This window comes from Malaclemys terrapin, chromosome 2 (assembly GCF_027887155.1).
Source record: "Malaclemys terrapin pileata isolate rMalTer1 chromosome 2, rMalTer1.hap1, whole genome shotgun sequence".
Classification (NCBI taxonomy): domain Eukaryota; kingdom Metazoa; phylum Chordata; order Testudines; family Emydidae; genus Malaclemys; species Malaclemys terrapin.
In genome coordinates, this window is record NC_071506.1 from 287,638,737 (window position 1) to 287,661,626 (window position 22,890).

The following is a 22,890-nucleotide window of genomic DNA, read 5'->3' on the forward strand; positions in this document are numbered from 1 at the left end:
TGCTCCTCCCCCCGCTGGTTTGCAGCCACTTTGCTCCTGCAGCTGCTCCCAGGACCCTCCTGCTGGCTGTGCAGAGCGGGGTGGGGGGGAGGGGGGGAAGAGAAGAGAGGTGCTGATGTCAGGCTGTCCCCTGCACCCTATCTCCACAGAGCAGGGGAGAGGGGACAGGGCTCAGGACTTGCAGCAGCTCTGAGGTCTGAATGAGCGTTCCATCCAGGCAGTAAGTGTGTGCCTTAAAGAAAGAGAGCGCACGGTCCCTCAGAGACTTCCCCAGCAGCCAACACTCACAGTCTCTCCTCCTCACCCCTGCCCATGTACCCCATCTCCGCAGAGCGCGGGAGAGGGGACATGGCTCAGGGGGAGCAGGAGAGCTTTCAGTGAGTGCCTTAAGGAGACAGTGCACGGTATCTCAGAACCAGCACAGACAGACAGTCTCTCTCTCTCTCTCACACACACACACACACACACACACACACACCCCGCCCCCCCTCCCAACACATACTTGTATTATTGTTGTTACTACTTCTTGGTACTTCTTGCACATATATTCTCTGTAATTATATTTTTTCAAAGTGTGTTATTTTAGTTTTTTGACTAGTCTATGCATTTCATAATTTTTATTTCACTTTTACACTTAAATTTAATTATTTGAGCAGTGAGTTCTAAAATGCCTCACCTGTCCTGGCTCAAATAATTATCCCTATTGTAACTTTTTAAAAATACACCTCTACCCCGATAGAACGCTGTCCTCAGGAGCCAAAAAATCTTACCGCGTTATAGGTGAAACTGCGTTATATCGAACTTGCTTTGATCCGCCGGAGCGTGCAGCCCCGCCCCCTGGAGCGCTGATTTACCACGTTATATCCGAATTTGTGTTATATCGGGTTGTGTTATATCGGGGTAGAGGTGTATATATTATATCTAGGTTTTTTGTTTCTACTAGTGGCGCACATCCCTACATACCTCTGTGCACATAAAATTTATTCTGCACATGGATGGAAAAAATTAGAGGGAACATTGATTCTAGGTGCCACATATAAGGAAAAATGTGGACAAAATGGATAGAGTCCAGAGGAGAGCAACAAATATGATAAGGTGTAGAAAACCTAGGGTGACTAGATAGCAAGTGTGAAAAATCGGGACAGGGTGGGAGGTAATAAGAGCCCATATAAAAAACAAGCCCCAAATATTAGGACTGTCCCTATAAAATCGGGACATCTGGCCACCCTAAGAAAACCTGACCTATGAGACAAGGTTAAAAAAAAACGGGCATGTTTAGTCTTGAGAAAAGAAGACTGAGTGGGGAACTGATAACATATGTGAAGACTATTAAGAGCTGTTATAAAGAGGACTGTGATCAATTGTTCTCTATGTCTACTGAAGGCAAGAAGTAATGTATTTAATCTCCAGCAAGGGAGATTTAGATTAGATATTTGGAAAAATGTTCTAATGATAAAGGGATAGGAAATCTGGAATAGGTTGTGGAATCTCCATCACTGGAGGTTTGTAAGATCAAGATGGACAAACATGCCAGAGATTCATAGATTCTAAGGCCAGAAAGGACCATAATTTAGTCCGATCTCCTGTATAACAGGCCATAGAACTGCCCCAAAATAATGCCTAGAGCAGATCTTTTAGAAAAACATCCCGTTGTGTTTTAAAAATGGTCAGTGATGGAGAATCAACTACGACCTTGATAAATTGTTCTAATGGTTAATTACCCTCACTGTCAAAAATTTACACCTTATTTCCAGTTTGAATTTGTCTAGATTCAACTCTCAGCCACTGGATCACATTAGATATTTCTCTACTACAATGAAGAGCCCATTACTAAATATTTGTTCCCCCATGTAGATATTTATAGACTAATCAAGTCACCACTTAACCTTCTCTTTGTTAAACTAAATAGATAGTGTTATTTTACAAGGCATGTTTTCTAATCCTTTCATCACTCTCATGGCTTCTCTCTGAACCCTATCCAATTTGTCAACTTCTTGAATTGTGGGCACCAGAACGGGACAGTGTTCCAGCAGAAGTTTCACCAGTGCCAAATACAGAAATAAGATCATCTCTTTCCTCCTACTTGAGATACCCCTGTTAATGCATCCCAGGATCACATTAGCTCTTTTGGCCACAGAGTCACACTGGGAGCTAATGTTCAGCTGATTATCTGCCACGACCATCATATCTTTTTCTGAGTCATTACTTCCCAGGACAGTCTCCCATCCTATAAATGTGGCCTTCATTTTCTCTTTCTAGATGTATACGATCATCCCTCACACTTCTCATTGATGAGATAGAATCATAGATTAGGGTTGGAAGAGATCTCAGGAGGTCATTTAGTCCAACCTCCTGCTCCAAGCAGGACCAACCCCAACTAAATCATCCCAGCCAGGGCTTTGTCAAGCCTGACCTTAAAAACCTCTAAGGATGGAGATTTCACCACCTCCCTATGTAACCCATTCCAGTGCTTCACCACTCTCCTAGTGAAATAGTTTTTCCCGAATATCCAACCTAGACCTCCCCCACTAAAACTTGAAACCATTACTCCTTGTTCTGTCATCTGCCACCACTGAAAACAGCCTAGCCCCATCCTCTTTGGAACCCCGCTTCAGGGAGTTGAAGGCTGCTATCAAATCCCCCTTCACTCTTCTCTTCTGCAGACTAAATAACCCCAGTTCCCTCAGCCTCTGCTCATAAGTCATTTGCCCCAGCCCCCTAATCATTTTCGTTGCCCTCTGCTGGGCTCTCTCCAATTTGTCCACATCCTTTCTGTAGTGGGGGGGCCCCAAAACTGGACGCAGTACTCCAGATGTGGCCTCACCAGTGCCAAATAGAGGGGAATAATCACTTCCCTCAATCTGCTGGCAATGCTATTACTAATGTAGCCCAATATGCAATTAGCCTTCTTGGCGACAAGGGCACATTGTTGATTCATATCCAGCTTCTCGTCCACTGTACTCCCCAGGTCCTTTTCTGGAAAACTGCCGCTTAGCAAGTCGGTCCCCAGCCTGTAGCACCGCATGGGCTTCTTCCGTCCTAAGTGCAGGACTTTGCACTTGTCCTTGTTGAATCTCATCAGATTTCTTTTGGCCCAATCCTTCAATTTGTCTAGGTCACTCTGGATCCTATCCCTATCCTCCAGCATATCTACCTCTCCCCCCAGCATAGTGTCATCCACAAACTTGCTGAGGGTGTAAACCATCCCATCATCCAGATCATTAATGAAGATGTTGACCAAAACCAGCCTCAGGACCAACCCCCGGGGCACTCTGCTTGATACTGGCTGCCAGCTAGACATCGAGCCATTGATCACTACCCGTTGAGCCCAACGATCTAGCCAGCTTTCCAGGGTGGATAAAAATCAATGATTTAAAAAAAAAGATTTTTTGATAAAATTCTTTGAGGAAAAAACCTATCTAAAGACAGTTTTAATTAAGATCACTATAGCTCAAAGATATCTCATCATAGAATAGGGATTATACATTCTAATTCTATAGTATGAGAATATATTCATGTAATGTTTAGGAAAAGTTTTGTAAATGAGTTCCAATAGTTCCTGAATTAGGGACTCAATCTTATGGGGTTCCAGGGGCTTCTGTATAGATTATTTAGGTTAATCTTACTATCTACCCAATGGGACTCAGTGCTCAGTCTAGAAGATACCATTAGAGATGCTTAGTTTTGCAGTTCTCAAACTGTGGATTTGTGTCCCCAGAGATCACATACTTGTTAACAGCAAAAATATTTTAAAATGAATGAATGAATGAAGTGAGAAATAACAGACCTCAACCCTACTGTCCCTCTGCAAATCTGTGTACACAGCGTCAATCCCTTACCTCTCTCTAAAAGTGCAAAGTTTCAAAAAGTTCAATGAACAGAAGATTGTTGGGGGCAGAATAGATCTGGACAAGGAGAAGAAGTCTGGAGATAAATGTGAGAAGGGTGGGACAAGGCAGTAGAAACAAAAGTGAAATTGTTTGGAGCAGAAGTCTTAAGGTCTTTCTTAGTGTAGCCTTCATTGATTTGAGATCTACCATACCATTCTCTCACTAGAAAACCTATAATGGCAGCAGGCCATAAAAGAGACCCAGTTTGGGAATATTTTAATGAAGTTCCTCTACCTGTGGGTAAGGCAGGCATCTGTGCAAAATGCAAACAATGCAACAAAGAAATGCAAGGCCTGGTTGTCCGAATGAAACAACATCGTGAGAAGTGTTCCTTCTCAGGAGGAAGCTGCGTTGAAGATGATGAAAGGAACATGTCTGAACATGCAGGATTTTCAGGTTGGTAAACTTTTTTTTCCATATTTTTCTCTTAAGGACTGCCTGTCTTCCTTCTGGACTATTCCTGAATTCTCATGTTTGAGCGAAAAAATGTAGTTGTTCCTCTATGATACTATCATTTTAGATGCAGTTGTGATAAAAAGAACAAATAGCTGTAATGGGCAAATCTTCCTTTTACAATTTCACCTTTAAGATAGTACTGAGTGTCAGTGAATGCAATGAGGAATACTAAATGAGCAATATGGTAATAATTAAACAACTGCCCTGACGTATTTTGTTTAGGAGAATCCATCCTCAACATACAGGATTCTGAAGACTATCCACCTTCAAGATCATCATTTTCTATACTTTCAGAGTTATCTGCCAATGATAGTGTTTCAGGGCTGGTCCACACTAACCCCCCAGTTCAAACTAAGATACGCAACTTCAGCTACGTGAATCACGTAGCTGAAGTCGAAGTACTTAAGTTCGAACTACAAGGTACTTACCGCGGGTCCACACGCGGCAGGCAGGCTCCCCTGTTGACTCCGCGTACTTCTCTCACGGAGCAGGAGTACCGGCGTCGACAGCGAGCACTTCCGGGATCGATTTATCGCGTCTAGACAAGATGCGATAAATCGATCCCAGAAGATCGATTGCTTACCGCCGAACCCGGAGGTAAGTATAGACGTACCCTCAGTCACATCATGTATGTCACATAGCCACAGTATATCACCTGTAGCAAAAAAATCTCCATCATCCAGAAACAACCATAGATAAGTTTGTGGTAAGAACCAGCAGATTACAAAAAAAGGTAATTGATGAAAAAATTGCCTGGTTTGTTTATGCAACAAACTCTCCTTTCCATATGATTGAGAACCCACACTTCATTAACATGGTTCAGTCATTAAAACTAGGATACAGTCCACCCAACAGAGCAGATGTCACAGGCAAATTGCTGGATAAAGTGTATGAAAGAGAAATTGAGCAATGTGCGAAAGGTCTAGAGGGTGAAATTGTTAACTTGAGTCTCGATGGGTGGAGCAACGTCCACAATGATCCTGTTGTATGTGCTTGTGTGCCAACAGAAGAAGGGAATGTCTTCCTTTCAGAAGCAATTGATACATCAGCAAACGCACACACAGCAGAATACTTACAAGTAGCAGCAGTAAAAGCTGTAACAAACTGTGAAAAAAAATCCAAATGTCTAGTACGCAGGTTGGTCATAGACAATGCGGCAAATGTATCCAAGATGAGAAGAAATTTAGAAGAGAGTCCCAAGCTAATAACATACAGTTGCAGTGCTCATTTGATGCACCTCCTAGCCGAAGATTTCAGTGTTCCAGAAATAAAGGCTAATGTTGAAATTGCAAAATATTTCCGTAACAACCACTTTGCAGCAGCTGCTCTGAAAAAAGTGGGAGGAACCAAGCTAACTCTCCCACAAGACATGTGATAAAACTCAGTAGTGGACTGTTTTGAGCACTATATCAAGAACTGGCCTAATCAGATGACAGTTTGTGAACAAAAAAATCAAGAACAAATAGATGGCACTGTCACAGCCAAAGTTCTCAATATTGGGCTAAGAGAAACGTTGAACAGACGCTGAGTACCCTGAAGCCTATTTCTGTAGCCTTGAACAAAATGCAGGGAAATAGCTGTTTTATTGCTAACGCTGCTGAAATTTGGAAGGAACTGAGTGAGATTTTAAAAAAGATAAATATGCAATGACAGAGTTAAATTACAAGCATTAAAAAAAAAAACAAATGGGACAAGCACTATTTCCAGCAAATATTCTCAATACTCGGTACCAGAGTCAAACCTTAACTGTTGAAGAAGAGGATTTGGCTACAACATGGAAATCCAGCAATCACCCCTCAATAATGCCAACTATAATAAACTTCAGAGCTAGGGTGAACCATTCAAGAAATACATGTTTACTGATGTTTTAAAGAAAGTCACACCAGTGAACTGGTGGAAGTAACTTAAGCACTTGGATTCATAGACTGTTGAAGTGATAATCTCACTTTTAACAGCAGTAGCTTCTTCTGCCAGTGTAGAAAGAATATTTTCTTCCTTTGGACTAATTCATTCCAAACTGAGAAATCGTTTGGAACATGAAAAAGCAGGAAAGCTTTTGAACAATTGTGAACAATTGTGAACAAACAGGAAAATGAAGGTGAAGACAACTGAGTTAGCTGCAGAAGCCAATATTTTAAGTTTCTCATGTTGACCTGGCTGACATAGTGGATTTAATTTTTTTTTAAATTATATATATATATATATATATATATATATATTTTTTTTTTCCCATTTAAACTATTTTAGTTAAACAATTTTAACAAAAACAAACCTGATTTTAAAAAACTTGAATGTTTAACTAAATTCAAATGCTTGTTTTGTTAAAATATTATACGTTTGCTGTTGAAGAAAAAAAATCCAGAATACATAACATTGTTGTTTTAGTTAAATAAAACAATTTAAATATCTGTCTGGTGATGTTCTCCTTCTAATACAGCATGGCAAGAAAATTCTCCAAATATTAACGATTAACCTGTTGAATTGGAGATATTTATGAAGTCATTGGGAGGTGAACTATCTGCTTCAATTACCTTTGGTAAATGAAATAACCAAACAATCATTAATTTTCTGATATAGCTGTAAAACTAATCTGAAAAGTTTTCAAAATAAATCACTTAAAAATGTATAGTGTGTACCTTCTAAAAATGAAACCTACATCTCTGAGTTGTGAAGAATATGTATTAAAGTTATAACAACCAACAAGAATGCACGTTTATGTAGAAATCCATGATTAAATCAAGTCTTCCTGACTAATGATTTAAATCAATTTGATTTAAATCAAATCCACCCTGCAGCTTTCTATCCACCTTATAGTCCATTCATCCAATCCATACTTTTTTTAACTTCCTGGCAAGAAAACTGTGGGAGACGGTACCAAAAGCTTTGCTAAAAATCAAGGCATATCACATCCACCGCTTTCCCCATAACCACAGAGCCAGTTATCTCATCATAGAAGGCAATCAAGTTGATCAGGCATGACTTGCCCTTGGTGAATCCATGTTGACTGTTCCTGATCACCTTCCTCTACTCCAAGTGCTTCAAAATGGATTCCTTGAGGACCTGCTCCATGAGATGATGGAAGCACGTCTTTGGTGGTAAGCTAAATTTCCTCTAAGCTGCGCGGCTCGACAGCAGCCTATCAATGGTCCCAGCCTGGCCCGGAGGTGCTGCGGTGGGGAGAGGTACCTCCCCCCAGCCCTCTCTCCCCCCAGCAGCACCTGGGCTGCGGGAAGTTCTCTCTCCCTGCCGCAGCCCCGAGGAGAGGGCTTGCACCTGCATTCCCCAGTGTAGCCCCCTGCCCAGTAACTCCAGATAGCTGGCAGGTGAACAAAAGGACGATGGTGGCTCTGCATCCCTAGAATCACACCAAGAGCAGGCCCCATGGAATAGATGCCCACTGCAGTCCACACCTACCTGCTGCTTCCCTGTCAGACCATATCTGCCAATGATCTTCCTCATCTCCTCCTTCTCCTTGATCTCTGGGTAACACTTCATCATGTACTCCAGGGGTGACAGGTCCAAGTCCAGTTGCTCTTGCAAGTGCTAGACAAAGAGAAGACCAATTTCAGGCCAGCACAAGCAGATATCCCAGCCACCTGCTGGGAGTGAGTTCATAGCCAGCAAGCCTCTCCCAGCCCCCACAACCTCTTCACCTCTGTGGGTACAAGCTGGAGAGCAGGAGGCAGCATTTCAGATACACCTCCATCCCCAGATCACAGCAACCCATACCTGCCAACACCTCAGTGTGGTAAGAGGCTCACAAGGCATAAGGAAGCGGCCTCCATATCAAACAGAGTTCTGTAAAGAACATGCTTTGTCCTGTACCAGGCACAGAGTTGCAGTCTCCGTTCCAAGGGGTCAGAGACAAAACAGACAGGCCCAGAGCAGCACAATCACACTTTCCAAGGGAAGCAAAGGTTGCCACCATGGCCTGCTCAATAGCCACACCCAGCAGGAGGAGACATGAGCTAGAAGGAAGTCCAGAGCCCTTTCACTGAGCAGCAGCTCTTCCCCATTAGTCACAGCACAGCGCAGGGCTTGGAATGAGGCGCCTCTTCACCTGGAGGCTCAGCCTGTGACCCAGCAAGCAGGAGCTAGAGACTCTTAGGCCAGGCTTGGGGGAGGGGCCTGGGGAGAAGAATGGAGAGATGAGACCCCTCTGTTCCCGGGTAGCCACCCCAGCAGCCTGTGACATTCCTCACTGCCCCTGCAGGGATTACCTGGTGGTATCTGCCGATTTTCACATGTGAGTGTTTGCGAATCATCCCATCTGTGGGCAGCAGCTGGAAGGAAGACAAAGGCATTTCACAAGGGAATGGCAGCCCAGCCACGCACCCACAATGGCCCACTTTATCCTGCTCCAGCCAATGGGAGACAGCTGAGATTGCTGGCTTGAAAAGTGTAGCAGCACCGTGGCCTTATCACTTCTTCCCTCCCGCAACCCTATTTTACAGGGGGGGGGGAAGATGGGGAGCACGTGCTTCTTGGGGTCAGTGAATGGGTCATGCGTTGTAATAATCGGGCCTACAAATTTATTCTAATTGTAAGCTCAACTCTGGGAAAATGGATAAAAGTTTATACAGTGTCACAATAACCTACAACAGTAAGTGTTGATGGGACGAAAGACTGAATTAGTCCAAACAAAAGGTCTCCTGATATAACTCAAGGACTGTATTAAGATCAAGCTTTGTAAACAAGAGAAGGGTGGAACTGAAGAAATCAGTGAAGCAAAATTGGTGTGTCAGAAATTAAGCCTAATCAGTGGGCAAAATAACGAGAGATTCCACCCATCCCTCCCCTTTTGGGGTTTTTAAAAGAAAAGACGTTGGGGAGGAAATCTGACTACCTTAATGCTGGCTGACTGAAAAACTAGAGAAAGGGAAGGAGCCAGCTTCACCATCATAGCTGCCACGCCCAACATCTCCTGAGACCCTGGACCTTCTTCATCCTAATCCTGAAAGATGTCCTGACCAGATCAGGCCAGAGAGATGGAGCCAGATGACACCACCAGCTCCAGCTAAATCTCACATCCCAGGTGGTATTTAGGACGGTCACTCATTCTTCCCCCTTGTGTTCTTTTGCTTCTCCACCTTATTTCTTCTCTTTCCTAACCCTCTCCTTTTTCCTTCTGTCTAATACAAGTCTTGGTGATCCCGCCAAGACTGTATATTTTGCAACATTGTTTTAAGCTTGTGACCAGGAAAAGGTAACTAAATGCAGTGCCCTGCACAGCCTGAGGCTAGTTCAAGCTTGACAAGTCTTGGAGCAGCTGATTAGACTATGTGCTCTGCTTGTGTTTTTCCATTAGTGAAGTTACAAGTGAATGCCAGAGACGGATGCTGCACTTTCTATCCTTGCTGTTCTTTTCTTTCCCCTTTTGTGAGTGTTTATCTTGTTTTGTTTTCTAGGAAATGGGATGGACTTTAACAATGACAGCTTCAGCTCATTTCAACTAACTCCACAGGTACTAAATACGGAGAGTGGACTAGATGATACATCTGAGGGAAGTGAGCAGAAGGAGACTCCACCAATTGGAAGGCATGAGATGCACTGTCCTAGGGATGGGGGTTCCAAAACCACCGCTCTCAAGAGAAGGAGGCAGGTAGTGGTGGTTGGGGACTCCCTCCTCAGGGGGACTGAGTCATCTATCTGCTGCCCCAACAGTGAAAACCGAGAGGTCTGCTGCTTGCCAGGAGCTAGGATTCACGATGTGACGGAGAGACTGCCGTGACTCATGAAGCCCTCGGATCGCTACCCCTTCCTGCTTCTCCACGTGGGCACCAATGAAACTGCCAAGAATGACCTTGAGTGGATCACTGCAGAATACATGGCGCTGGGAAAAAGGATAAAGGAGTTTGAGGCGCAAGTGGTGTTCTCGTCCATCCTCCCTGTGCAGGGAAAAGGCCTGGGTAGAGACTGTTGAATTGTGGAAGTCAACGAATGGCTACGCAGGTGGTGTTGGAGAGAAGACTTTGGATTTTTTGACCATGGAATGGTGTTCCAAGAAGGAGGAATGCTAGGCAGAGATGGGCTCCACCTACCTAAGAGAGGGAAGAGCAGCTTCGCAAGCAGGCTGGCTAACCTAGTGAGGAGAGCTTTAAACTAGGCTCACTGGGGGAAGGAGAGCAAAGCCCTGAGGTAAGTGGGGAAATGGGATACTGGGAGGAAGCACGAGCAGGAGAGCACAAGAGGGGAGGACTCCTGGCTCATACTGAGAAAGCAGGACGATCAGCAAGTTATCTTAACTGCCTATACACAAATGCAAGAAGCCTGGGAAACAAGCAGGGAGAACTGGAAGTCCTGGCACAGTCAAGGAACTATGATGTGATTGGAACAGAGATTTGGTGGGATAACTCACATGACTGGAGTACTGTCATGGACGGATAGAAACTGTTCAGGAAGGACAGGCAGGGCAGAAAAGGTGGGGGAGTTGCGTTGTATGTAAAAGAGCAGTATGACTGCTCAGAGCTCCGGTATGAAACTGCAGAAAAACCTGAGAGTCTCTGGATAAAGTTGAGAGTGTGAGCAACAAGGGTGATGTCGTGGTGGGAGTCTGCTATAGACCACCAGACAAGGGGGATGAGGTGGACGAGGCTTTCTTCTGGAAACTAACAGGTTCTCACGGGAGTCTTTAATCACCCTGATATCTGCTGGGAGAGCAATACAGCGGTGCACAAACAATTCAGGAAGTTTTTGGAAAGTGTAGGGGACAATTTCCTGGTGCAAGTGCTGGAGGAACCAACTGGGGCAGAGCTCTTCTTGACCTGCTGCTCACAAACCGGGAAGAATTAGTAGGGGAAGCAAAAGTGGATGGGAACCCGGGAGGCAGTGACCATGAGATGGTTGAGCTCAGGATCCTGACACAAGGAAGAAAGGAGAGCAACAGAATATGGACCCTGGACTTCAGAAAAGCAGACTTGGACTCCCTCAGGGAACTGATGGGCACAATCTCCTGGGAGAACAACATGAGGAAAAAGGAGTCCAGGAGAGCTGGCTGTATTTTAAAGAATCCTTATTGAGGTTGCAGGAACAAACCATCCTGATGTGTAGAAAGAATAGTAAATATGGCAGGCGACCACCTTGGCTTAACAGTGAAATCCTTGCTGATCTTAAACACAAAAAAGAAGCTTACAAGAAGTGAAAGATTGGACAAATGACCAAGGAGGAGTATAAAAATATTGCTCAGGCATGCAGGAGTGAAATCAGGAAGGCCAAATCACACTTGGAGTTGCAGCTAGCAAGAGATGTTAAGAGTAACAAGAAGGGTTTCTTCAGGTATGTTAGCAACAAGAAGAAAGTCAAGGAAAGTGTGAGCCCCTTACTGAATGGAGGAAGGCAACCTAGTGACAGAGGATGTGGAAAAAGCTAACGTACTCAATGCTTTTTTTGCCTCTGTCTTCACGAACAAGGTCAGCTCCCAGACTGCTGCACTGGGCAGCACAGCATGGGGAGGAGGAGCTGACCAGCCCTCTGTGGAGAAAGAAGTGGTTCAGGACTATTTAGAAAAGCTGGACATGCACAAGTTCATGGGGGCTGGATGCGCTGCATCCAAGGGTGCTAAAAGAGTTGGCGGATGTCATTGCAGAGCCATTGGTCATTATCTTTGAAAACTCATGGCGATCGGGGGAGGTCCCGGATGACTGGAAAAAGGCTAATGTAGTGCCCATCTTTAAAAAAGGGAAGGGGGAGGATCCGGGGAACTATAGGCCAGTCAGCCTCACCTCAGTACCTGGAAAAATCATGAAACAGGTCCTCAAGGAATCAATTCTGAAGCACTTGGAGAGGAAAGTGATCAGGAACAGTCAGCATGGATTCACCAAGGGGAAGTCGTGCCTGACTAACCTAATTGCCTTCTATGATGAGATAACTGGCTCTGTGGATGAGGGGAGAGCAGTGGATGTGTTATTCCTTGACTTTAGCAAAGCTTTTGATACGGTCTCCCACAGTATTATTGCCAGCACGTTAAAGAAGTATGGGCTGGATGAATGGACTGTAAGGTGGATAGAAAGCTGGCTAGATCGTCGGGCTCAACGGGTAGTGATCAATGGCTCCATGCCTAGTTGGCAGCCGGTTTCAAGCGGAGTGCCCCAAGGGTCGGTCCTGGGGCCAGTTTTGTTCAATATCTTCATTAATGATCTGGAGGATGGCGTGGACTACACTCTCCGCAAGTTTGCAGATGACACTAAACTGGGAGGAGTGGTAGATACGCTGGAGGGTCGGGATAGGATACAGAGGGACCTAGACAAACTAGAGGATTGGGCCAAAAGAAACCTAATGAGGTTCAACAAGGACAAGTGCAGAGTCCTGCACTTAGGACAGAAGAATCCCATGCACTGCTACAGACTAGGGACCAAATGGCTAAGCAGCAGTTCTGCAGAAAAGGACCTAGGGGTCACAGTGGACGAGAAGCTGGATATGAGTCGAGTGTGCCCTTGTTGCCAAGTAGGCTAATGGCATTTTGGGCTGTATAAGTAGGGGCATTGCCAGCAGATCGAGGGATGTGATCATTCCCCTCTATTCGACATTGGTGAGGCCTCATCTGGAGTAGTGTGTCCAGTTTTGGGCCCTACACTACAAGAAGGATGTGGAAAAATTGGAAAGAGCCCAGTGGAAGGCAACAAAAATGATTAGGGGTCTGGAGCACATGAGGCTGAGGGAACTGGGATTGTTTAGTCTGCAGAAGAGAAGAATGAGAGGGGATTTGATAGCTGCTTTCAACTACCTGAAAGGGGGTTCCAAAGAGGATGGATCTAGACTCTTCTCGGTGCTACCAGATGACAGAACAAGGAGTAATGGTCTCAAGTTGCAGTGGGGGAGGTTTAGGTTGGATATTAGGAAACACTTTTTCACTAGAAGGGTGGTGAAGCACTGGAATGGGTTACCTAGGGAGGTGGTGGAATTTCCTTCCTTAGAGGTTTTTAAAGTCAGGCTTGACAAAGTCCTGACTGGGATGATTTAGTTGGGAATTGGTCCTGCTTTGAGCAGGGGGTTGGACTAGATGACCTCCTGAGGTCCCTTCCAACCCTGATATTCTATGAACTTCTCTCCTTTTGGGGGAAAGTTATTACGAGTTTTAATACCATCTACAAGACTATCAAACAAGGGTTTTCTAAAATCTCTCTCCAGCTAAAAGGAAAGGGAACAAGAAATGTTAAAATTGAAGCCTTATTTAATACTTTATATTTCAAATGCCTTAACTGTTTTCCTTCCTTTCTGTATCTTTAATAGAAAGATTAAAAAAAATTAACAATGATTGCCATGGTACTAAGCAGGCTGAATTCTATGTATACGACCCCCTCAACCTTGTTTGAAACGGTTTAATGTTGCTAACATGACCCAGTCAGTGTTCATCTTTGACTTTTTGGACCCATGTATTCCACCTACAGTAATACAACAGAGGCTCTGTACAAGGAAGCGTTTTGGGCACTGTCCATCCCCGCAGGTGACATCAGGGCTGTGGGGGTGGGGAAGAGAAGAGGAGACAGCCATGTAGGAAGCATACCTCTCCTGTGAGCAGTTTCAGCAGCGTTGACTTCCCAGCACCATTGGGTCCCACAAGTGCCACACGTGTGTCCAGGTCAATCCCGAACTCCAGGTTATTATAGATCCAGGGCTGCAATCCACAGGGGAGACCGTGAGAGGGGCACCCCCCCAAAGCACCTGGGAAGCTGTGATGAGCAGGCCCAGCTGGGGCACTTCTGATAAGCCACAGCTGCAAGAGCTGAGCCCCTCCCCATGCTACGGCCTGATGGGGAAGCTGGGTCAGTGGCCCCAGGACCCAAACAAGGGGAGGGGGGAACCTTCATGCAACCCAGGCAAGCACTGCACCGAGTGTGCTTGGGGACGGAGAATACTCACCCCATCCTTCATGTACTTGAAGCTGACATTCTGCACCATGATGACAGGAGGGGGGATTTTCCCACATGGTGGGAAATAAAACGACAGAGTCTGGGAACAAAACACACCCCCATGTTAAGTTCCTGCCCCACCCAGGGTACCAGGGGAGCCCTGCAGTTCCAATATGACTTGGCTTCCAAGTATGGAGGAGCAACTGCCTGCATCCCTGGAGCCCAGAGAGCAGTCCATGGCTTTACAAGTTGCTCCTAGCAGCCATCAGGTCAAGCAGGTCTGTAACTCACTAGCAGGAGGTTTGCTGTGACATTCTGCCCATTGCTGGCATCTGCCTACCCATTCTGCTTCCTTTGCAGGGTAGGTGTGTTCATGTCTCCACCCCACTTTAATCCTTCAGCTGAAGGGAGGGGCTGTTCCCCCACCCTCCCAGCCATTCAGCATTCCTTGATTTGCTTTGGATCTCTTGGGAGGGTTGGACAAGCCTCCACCCCCATGCTGGGACAAGAAGCCTCTGTTTAGTAGCCCCCCGTGCATTCTCCTTTGGCCAGTCTTCTGTTAGAGCTGGAGCCCCATTTACTGCCCCCGTCCCTCCCACTCCTGCTTCCAGCTCTGATGATTATTCCCAGCTGCAGCTCATTTTACTTCTCCAGCCATATTTATAGTTCTCGTCTCCCACAGACAGCCCCGCTTCTCCATCCTACCTTATCATTCACCACCCTCTCTGTTAGCCCGGAAGCCATCATTTTCTGAAGGGTCTTCTCTTTGCTTTGGGCCTGCCTGGCCAGCTTGGCACTGCCATGACCGAATCGTGCAATGTAATTCTGTAATGAGACAAGGGATTACCTTGCGGCAACTGCTACAGTGGGGTGCATGTGGGGAAAGACTGAGAACTGCAGTCCAGTTAAATAGATACCTTCATGTGGGCAATCTGATCCTGCTCCCAATGGAAACGCTTCATCTGATTTTCTTCTAGCTCCAGACGGGTCTTCACGTACTGATCATAATTCCCCTGGAGGGAGAGACCACAGCCCATGAGACAGCTCCCAAAGGCCACACCCTCCCTGCACATAGCTGAAGCAAGCTGCCCAGGCCTCTTGCAAGCAGGTGCTCTCTAGACTGCACATTCCTGCCCTGGAGCCAGGGTTGGGTCTGGGATGGAGTCAGTGGCCTAAACAGGGGTCTCCTCCTCCTTCCCCCCCTCCCAGGAGCTTGTCACACCCTGGCCCCATTCACTCACCGTGTAATACTTCAGTTTGCGGTTGTGCATGTGGATGATGTTGGTGCAGATGCCATTCAGGAAGTCCTGGGAGTGGGAGATCAGCACAAGGATCCGTTTGAACCTGCAGCACCACACAGAACTATTAGAGGTCCGACTGGGATGAGATTCCTAGGCTGGCAGCCCTGCCAGGGACCAGGAGGGATTCATGTGCACTAAGAACCACTATGGATTCCCTCCCACTAGAGAACCAGGTGCTGCAAGGGCTTTAGGGAAAGCTGCTGGGCCCAGTCCCAAGAAAGAGGATGATCCCTCACCACAATTGGGGCCTCTTTCCTGTCCATTCTGCCCGACACACACTTTTTGGAGGGCCTAGTCTGCTCCATGGGAAATACTAATTCAGTAATGCCTCCCAGCGAGAGTCCTTTTGGGCATGGACTCTCCTACTGTCCATTCAGCACCCAGCACAATTGGACCTCAGTGCCACCATAATGCAAACAGACACATCCACAGGTGGCACCTACAGAACAGCTGCCGGGAGCAACTGCTCCAGGGAGCGAGCTGCACTGGGATGCCCCAGCAGGGTGCACAGGCACCAGAGCACAGCAATAGCTGCCTCCAGCCACCCTTACGTTTTCAGCTCCTCTTCCAGCCACACACAGGCATCCAGGTCCAGGTGGTTTGTGGGCTCGTCCAGCAGCAGCATGAATGGCCGAATGAAGAGAGCTCTGCAGAGGCCAGGAGAGAGGTAGTGAATAGAACATAAGAACGGCCGTACTGGGTCAGACCAAAGGTCCATCCAGCCCAGTATCCTGTCTACTGACAGTGGCCAATGCCAGGTGCCCCAGAGGGAGTGAACTTAACAGGTAATGATCAAGTGATCTTTCTCCTGACGTCCATCTCCACCCTCTGACAAACAGAGGCTAGAAACACCATTCCTCATCATTAATGGACTTAACCTCCATGAATTTATCTAGTTCTCTTTTAAACCCTGTTATAGTCCTAGCCTTCACAACCTCCTCAGGCAAAGAGTTCCACAGGTTGACTGTGCGCTGTGTGAAGAAGAACTTCTTTTTATTTGTTTTAAACCTGCTGCCCATTAATTTTATTTGGTGGCCCTTAGTTCTTATATTATGGGAACAAGTAAATAACATTTCCTTATTCACTTTCTCCACTCATTCTTTTATATACCTCTATCAAATCCCTTCTTAGTCTCCTCTTTTCCAAGCTGAAAAGTCCTAGCCTCTTTAATCTCTCCTCACATGGGACCCGTTCCAAACCCTTAATCATTTTAGTTGCCCTTCTCTGAACCTTTTCTAATGCCAGTATATCTTTTTTGAGATGAGGAGACCACATCTGTATGCAGAATTCAAGATGTGGGCGTACCATGGATTTATAGAAGGACAATAAGATATTCTCCGTCTTATTCTCTATCCCTTTTTGAATGATTCCTAACATCCTGTTTGCTTTTTTGACTGCCACTGCACGCTGCGTGGACGTCTTCAGAGAACTATCCGTGATGACTCCAAGATCCTGATTAGCTGTAGCTAAATTAGCCCCCAGTCACACTGTATGTATAGTTGGGCTTATTTTTTCCAACGTTCATTACTTTACATTTATCCACATTAAATTTCATTTCCATTTTGTTGCCCAATCACTTAGTTTTGCGAGATCTTTCTGAAGATCTTCACAGTCTGCTTTGGTCTTAACTATCTTGAGCGGTTTAGTAACGTCTGCAAACTTTGCCACCTCACTGTTTACCCCTTTCTCCAGATCATTTATGAGTAAGTTGAATAGGATTGGTCCTAGGACTGACCCTTGGGGAACACCACTAGTTACCCCTCTCCAGTCTGAAAATTTACCATTTAGTCCTACTCTTTGTTCCCTGTCTTTTAACCAGTTCTCAATCCATGAAAGGATCTTCCCTCTTATCCCATGACAACTTAATTTATGTAAGAGCCTTTGGTGAGGGACATTGTCAAAGGCTTTCTGGAAAGCTAAGTACACTATGTCTACTGGATCCCCCTTGTCCACATGTTTGTTGACCACTACAAAGAACTCTAATAGATTAGTAAGACATGATTTCCCTTTACAAAAACCATGTTGACTTTTGCCCAACAATTTATGTTCTTCTGTGTCTCTGACCATTTTATTCTTTATTATTTTGCCCGGTACTGATGTTAAACTTACCGGTCTGTAATTGCTGGGATCACCTCTAGAGCCCTTTTTAAATATTGGCGTAACATTAGCTATCTTCCAGTCACTGGGTACAAAAGCCGATTTAAAGGACAGGTTACAAACCATAGTTAATAGTTCTGCAATTTCACATTTGAGTTCTTTCAGAACTCTTGGGTGAATGCCTTCTGGTCCCAGTGACTTGTTACTGTTAAGTTTATCAGTTAATTCCAAAACCTCCTCTAGTGACAGATTTGTCACCTACAAAGGACGGCTCAGATTTCGGAATCTCCCTAACATCCTCAGCCGGGAAGACTGAAGCAAAGAATTCATTTAGTTTCTCCACAATTACTTCATCGTCTTTAAGTGCTCCTTTTGTATCTCGATCGTCCAGGGACCCCACTGGTTATTTAGCAGGCTTCCTGCTAAATCGAGAGTTGCCTCTCCCCTTGTGGGTTCCTGTACCAGCTGCTCCATGAAGCAGTCATTTAAAGTATTGAGAAATTTTGTCTCTGCATTTCATCCTGAGGTGACACGTACCCAGTCAATATGGGGATAATTGAAACATGGAGCATCATAAAACTATAGGGTTAAAAGGGACCGCAAAGGTCATCAGTCTAACCCTTACCAAGATGCACCATTTGTGGTATCTAAGCCATGCAAGACAGAGGCTACCCAGCCTCTTTTTGAAAACCTCCATTGAAGGAGATTCCATGACTTCCCTAAATTTGTTCCATTGTTCTACTGTTTTTACAGTTAGGAATTTTTTTCCTGAGATTTAATTTAAATCTGCTACCATGTAGTTTGAACCCATTGCCTTTTGTCCTGCCCTCTGTGGCAAGAGAACAATTTTTCTGCATCTTTTTTATAGAGGTCTTCAAATACTTTCCCCAAGCCCAGCTTGGAGGGTGGATGTCCAGAAAGCAACTCCTACCACCTCCCCAGAGATCTGTTCCAGGCTGCTACAGTGGAAGCACAGAGAAGAGGGGAGTCCCCAGGGAGGGAACACTTAGTTTAGCACTAACCTGGCAAGAGCCACCCTCATTCGCCAGCCGCCACTAAAATCTTTCAGCTTCTTCCTCTGCATGGCTGGAGTGAACCCCAAACCGTACAAGATCCGTGAGGCCCGCACCTCTGCCTTATCAGCGTCTAGCTCCTCCAGACGCTCATACAGCTCCATCAGCTTCTCACACTCCGCTGCAAGAGAAGACTTTGCCAGTCAGCACCCGCGCCAGCACCCCACCAGTGTCCCACTCTCCCCTTATGTCCCTCATCACTGCTGCCTGCAGCTGCTAGGGGCTACCTCTCTGCCCCCTGGTTCACAAACCGCCTCCCAAGGCAGGGACCCCATAGCAAGCTCCAGGGAAGCAAGCTCCACTCTGGTTTGAATGGAAGGAGCTGTTGTGTTGCTGGAGAAGGAGCAGTGGTCCCCAGAAGTCTCCAGCTAGAGCTTAGCAGCAGAATCAGGCTTCATGCCCTGTGAAAGCTTTGGTAAAGAGCCTGAGTAGGAACTCCCTTCCCCCAGGGGGAATCCCTGCCTACATGAACCCCCCCGAGCATTACCATCCTCGTGAGCCAGACGCTCAGCTTCCCGCTCCAGCATGGCCCTCTCCGTATCCACCTCCATCACACACTGTAGTGGCGTCTTCTCACTAGGAGGCATCTCCCGGGTCAGGTGATAGATGTCAATGTGCTCTGGGATTGGCACTTCCCGCTTCCCGATAGCAGACAGGAGCATGGACTTTCCTATGTGCAGGCAGGTAGGCAGACAAACACCCTCCTGTTATTGTCTCGCATTGGAAGTGAGTGCATCAAGGAGCACCTAGGAGCCTTACTCATAAATCAGGAACCTACTGTGCTAGGTACCGTACAAACAGAACAAAAAGACAGTCCCTGCCCTGAGGGGCTCATAGTCTAAGTGTAAGGCAAGAAACAACAGGTAGGTACAGACAGGGGAGTACAAGGAAACAATGAGACAATATTGGTCAGCATGATAGGCAGCGGTCTCTGCACACTAGCAGACTAACTATCAAGTTTTATGTAGGATCATCGGAAAGGAGAGTTTTAAGGATAGTCTGGAAAGTAGATAAGGAGGCACCTCTGCAGATATTTATGGGGAGCACCTCCCAAGTATGTGGGACAGCCTGGGAGAAAGTACAAAGGTGTTAGAAAATGTAACAAGTGGACATTGGAAGCTGGCATTGACTGATCAGAGGCAAGCATCAAACAGAGAAATGATAGCTAGAGCTGGGACTAACTATGACGAGGCCTGAACGTGAAGACAAGCAGTTTGAGATGATCGAGAAGGGGGAGCCAATGGAGGGATTCAAGGAGAGGGCTGACGTGGTCAAAGTGACAGGCTAGGAAAACGATCTTTGCAGCAGTATCCTGAATGGGTATTAGTAGGGCAACACTGCATTTGTCAAGAACAGAGAGATGGGTGTTGCAGTAATCAAGAAGCGAAATGCTGAGAGCTTGGAGGAGAATTTTAGCTGTGTGGATGGATAGGAAAGACCGTATCTTAGATATTATGTAGAAAGAATCAAACAGATTTAGATACAGATACATCCTGGACATGAAGACCTAGAGAGAGAGAGAGGTCCGACTCGAATGTGACTCCCAGGTCATGGGCATTAGTGACAGGCAAGGGGGTGGTGTTGTCCATAGTGATCAGAAAAGAAGATAGCAGGAAGGGTGATTAGGAGCTCTTTTACCCATGTTAAGCTCGAGCTGATAGCTAGACATAAGAGACAAATTGAGGTTTTAAGCTTGGACAGGAGACAGGTCTGAACTAGAGAGGTGAATCATCCACGTAGAGATAGTAGCTGAATTTGTGTTTGCATACGAGATTACCCAGAAATAAGGTGGAGAGAGAAAAGAGGAGGGATCAAGGACAGAGTCCCGTGGAAACCACACAGAACCGTTGGAAGGCAGAGGAGGAGGATCCTCAATTAGAGAGGTAGGCGTAGAACCAGGAGAGGACAGAGTCAAAGAAGCCAAGAGAGGGCAGGATTTCAAGAAGGGAATCATGGTCACCATGACGTCCCTGCACTGTGACACGGATGCTGCTAAATACACAACGGAAAGCTGCAATGCAAATCCATCTAGCTTCCTTCCCCATTTTACTCCCCCATGAATCTCCCTGGCGTGAGGGCAGGTGCCCCAGGTGTATTTGCTGCACTGCCCCAGCTGAGTCTCACTCTGTTTTTTCCTGCTCCGGGGGCTCCTCTCTCCGGCATCACTGAAGTTTTGCATCCTGCAGCTCACCACACAGAGCATCATTTCCCCAAACCAGCACTGAGAAGCTCCCACCCCACATGCACACAGCACCCCCCAATCTCACCTATCCCATTGAGCCCGATAAGCCCATAGCGACGCCCTGAGTTCAGCTCGAGTTTGGTGTCACTCAGCAGCTCCTGTCCGTGGAAGGTCAGCGACAGGTTAATGATGTGCACGTCAGTGCTGTTGGGGTGGGAGGCCAGCACCCCAGTGACAGCACGAGCAGCTGCTTTCTTCAGCTCGAAGTCCTCCAGCTCCTTCGTCAAAGCATCTATCTCTGCGTGCGGAGACAGGCCAAAAGACAAGGAGTAACCCAGGGTCCCCATAGCAGCCCTCACTCCGCCCCCAGCACCCAAAATGATGTGGGGGTCTTCCCCTGCCCCAGCACTGTTCCCCAGGACAAGAGGCAGCTCACTTGCTCAGCTAAGCAGGCAGAATCATCATGTTTAGTGCAGTTTCATTGCTGATTCAGTTCACCCAATGGGATTGAAGTATGCAAATCAATTGGTGAGTGAGTAATGACTGGCTGAATTACCTCTGATGTCAAGGTGTTCCTCTGCCTGCAGCACCATAGGGGGCACTGTGTGCAAATCAGGCTTTTCAGATGTTCGGGTTTTCCAACTGTCACCAAAATCAATAGGGTTCTTCTCACTGATGCCCAGAACATTCCCTGAAGTTTTGGAATTGATCGGATGTGGTCTTCAAAAGGTACCACATTACAGACAGGCAGAAACGCCATTGAGCATTAGGTCTCACTTTGCTTGGTCAGCCAGACAGATAAAAGATGGAAGGGGGAAGAGACTGGAGAGGGAATGACTTGCCCAACATCACAGAGCAGGTTAGTGGTAGAGCCAGTAATAAAATCCAAGTCTCTTAGGTCCCAGTTTAGTGCCCTGACCACTGGATGATGGTACCTCTAACAGATTTATTCCCCCAGCATCTCTTTGCATGCTACACAGATGAGGGATGGTCCCAGGCAACTATACAGAAAAGAAGAATCCTTTACAGGTACAGCCTACTCCAGGGGATTCTGGTACCATGACTGCCTGGCATACAGAAATGTAACTAGGCATTTTAGCACCTTGGTCGAGCAAGCACCCCCTAATGTTTATTTCGGTCATTTTTCCACCCCCCACAGCTTTGCACCCTGCCCTGGTTTACAGCCCTGCTGGCACACCACCTCTAGAAGAATCCTGTTTCCTCCTGTTCCACATACGTTGTGAAGTCAACACACTACAGCAAAGATAGGAATCTTCCCTGTTTCTTCTACGAGGGAATACCAGGCCAATGGTCCCCTGTGGGAAGGATCTCTCCCATCAAGCTATCCAAACTCTGCTAGTCTTAGTGTGCCAGATACATCCCATAAAGAGACAGTCAAATACAGCTCAAGCCTATATGCCAATAGACTGAAAATAAGAAACCCCAAACCCCAGAGTGGTTCCAGTAGCAGCAGAGAACCAGTGCAGGTCAGAGGAACTGTATGCCATGGAAATCTGCAATACGTCTGCTTCTGTGGCACGCTGCCACAACAGCACCATCTGTTGCTACTCTGCAAGGTCTTAGGGCTTGTCTACACTTACCAAAGGAGCCACGCTGTGGCGATCGATGCATCAGTGGTCAATTTAGCAGGTCTAGTGAAGACCTGCTAAATCGACCTCCGATCGCTCTCCCGTGGATTCCTGTACTCCACCTGATGAGAAGAGTCGACTTCACATAGTGTGGACCCTGCAGTAAGTAGATCTAAGCTATGCTGATTTGAGTCGCTTAGATCGACTTTTCCCTTTAGTGTAGGCAAGGCCCTAGTCTACACCCAGGTAGGAAGAGTTGCTGTAATCTTGCCTGTGTGTGACAAACCCATGAACTGCATCCAGATAACTGTCCAAGGGAAATAGAGGGAGCCTTCTTACCAGTTAGATATAGATGGCGGTTTTGGACAGCGTATTATCAGGGTACAGCATGAGCTAAGGACCTGAGATATTTTCACTGATAGGGATCTAATACCCTGGGGTTAGTTTCTAGCGT

The 22,890-nt window shown here is 46.3% G+C and overlaps 1 protein-coding gene across 1 annotated transcript in view; it reads right to left on the reverse strand.

Annotated features, from left to right (window-relative positions):
- The window catches only part of ABCF2 (ATP binding cassette subfamily F member 2), a 38,212-nt gene that overhangs the window by 14,319 nt on the left and 1,003 nt on the right, over nucleotides 1–22,890 (reverse strand). The window contains exons 3-13 of the mRNA XM_054016998.1: nucleotides 20,933–21,145; nucleotides 19,153–19,335; nucleotides 18,615–18,786; nucleotides 16,047–16,142; nucleotides 15,436–15,538; nucleotides 15,112–15,207; nucleotides 14,900–15,019; nucleotides 14,205–14,294; nucleotides 13,849–13,959; nucleotides 8,567–8,629; nucleotides 7,761–7,889 (exon numbers count right to left, since the gene is read on the reverse strand). Of these exons, the coding sequence (XP_053872973.1) occupies nucleotides 7,761–7,889; nucleotides 8,567–8,629; nucleotides 13,849–13,959; nucleotides 14,205–14,294; nucleotides 14,900–15,019; nucleotides 15,112–15,207; nucleotides 15,436–15,538; nucleotides 16,047–16,142; nucleotides 18,615–18,786; nucleotides 19,153–19,335; nucleotides 20,933–21,145 (1,376 nt within the window). The remainder of the gene's footprint in view (nucleotides 1–7,760; nucleotides 7,890–8,566; nucleotides 8,630–13,848; nucleotides 13,960–14,204; nucleotides 14,295–14,899; nucleotides 15,020–15,111; nucleotides 15,208–15,435; nucleotides 15,539–16,046; nucleotides 16,143–18,614; nucleotides 18,787–19,152; nucleotides 19,336–20,932; nucleotides 21,146–22,890) is intronic.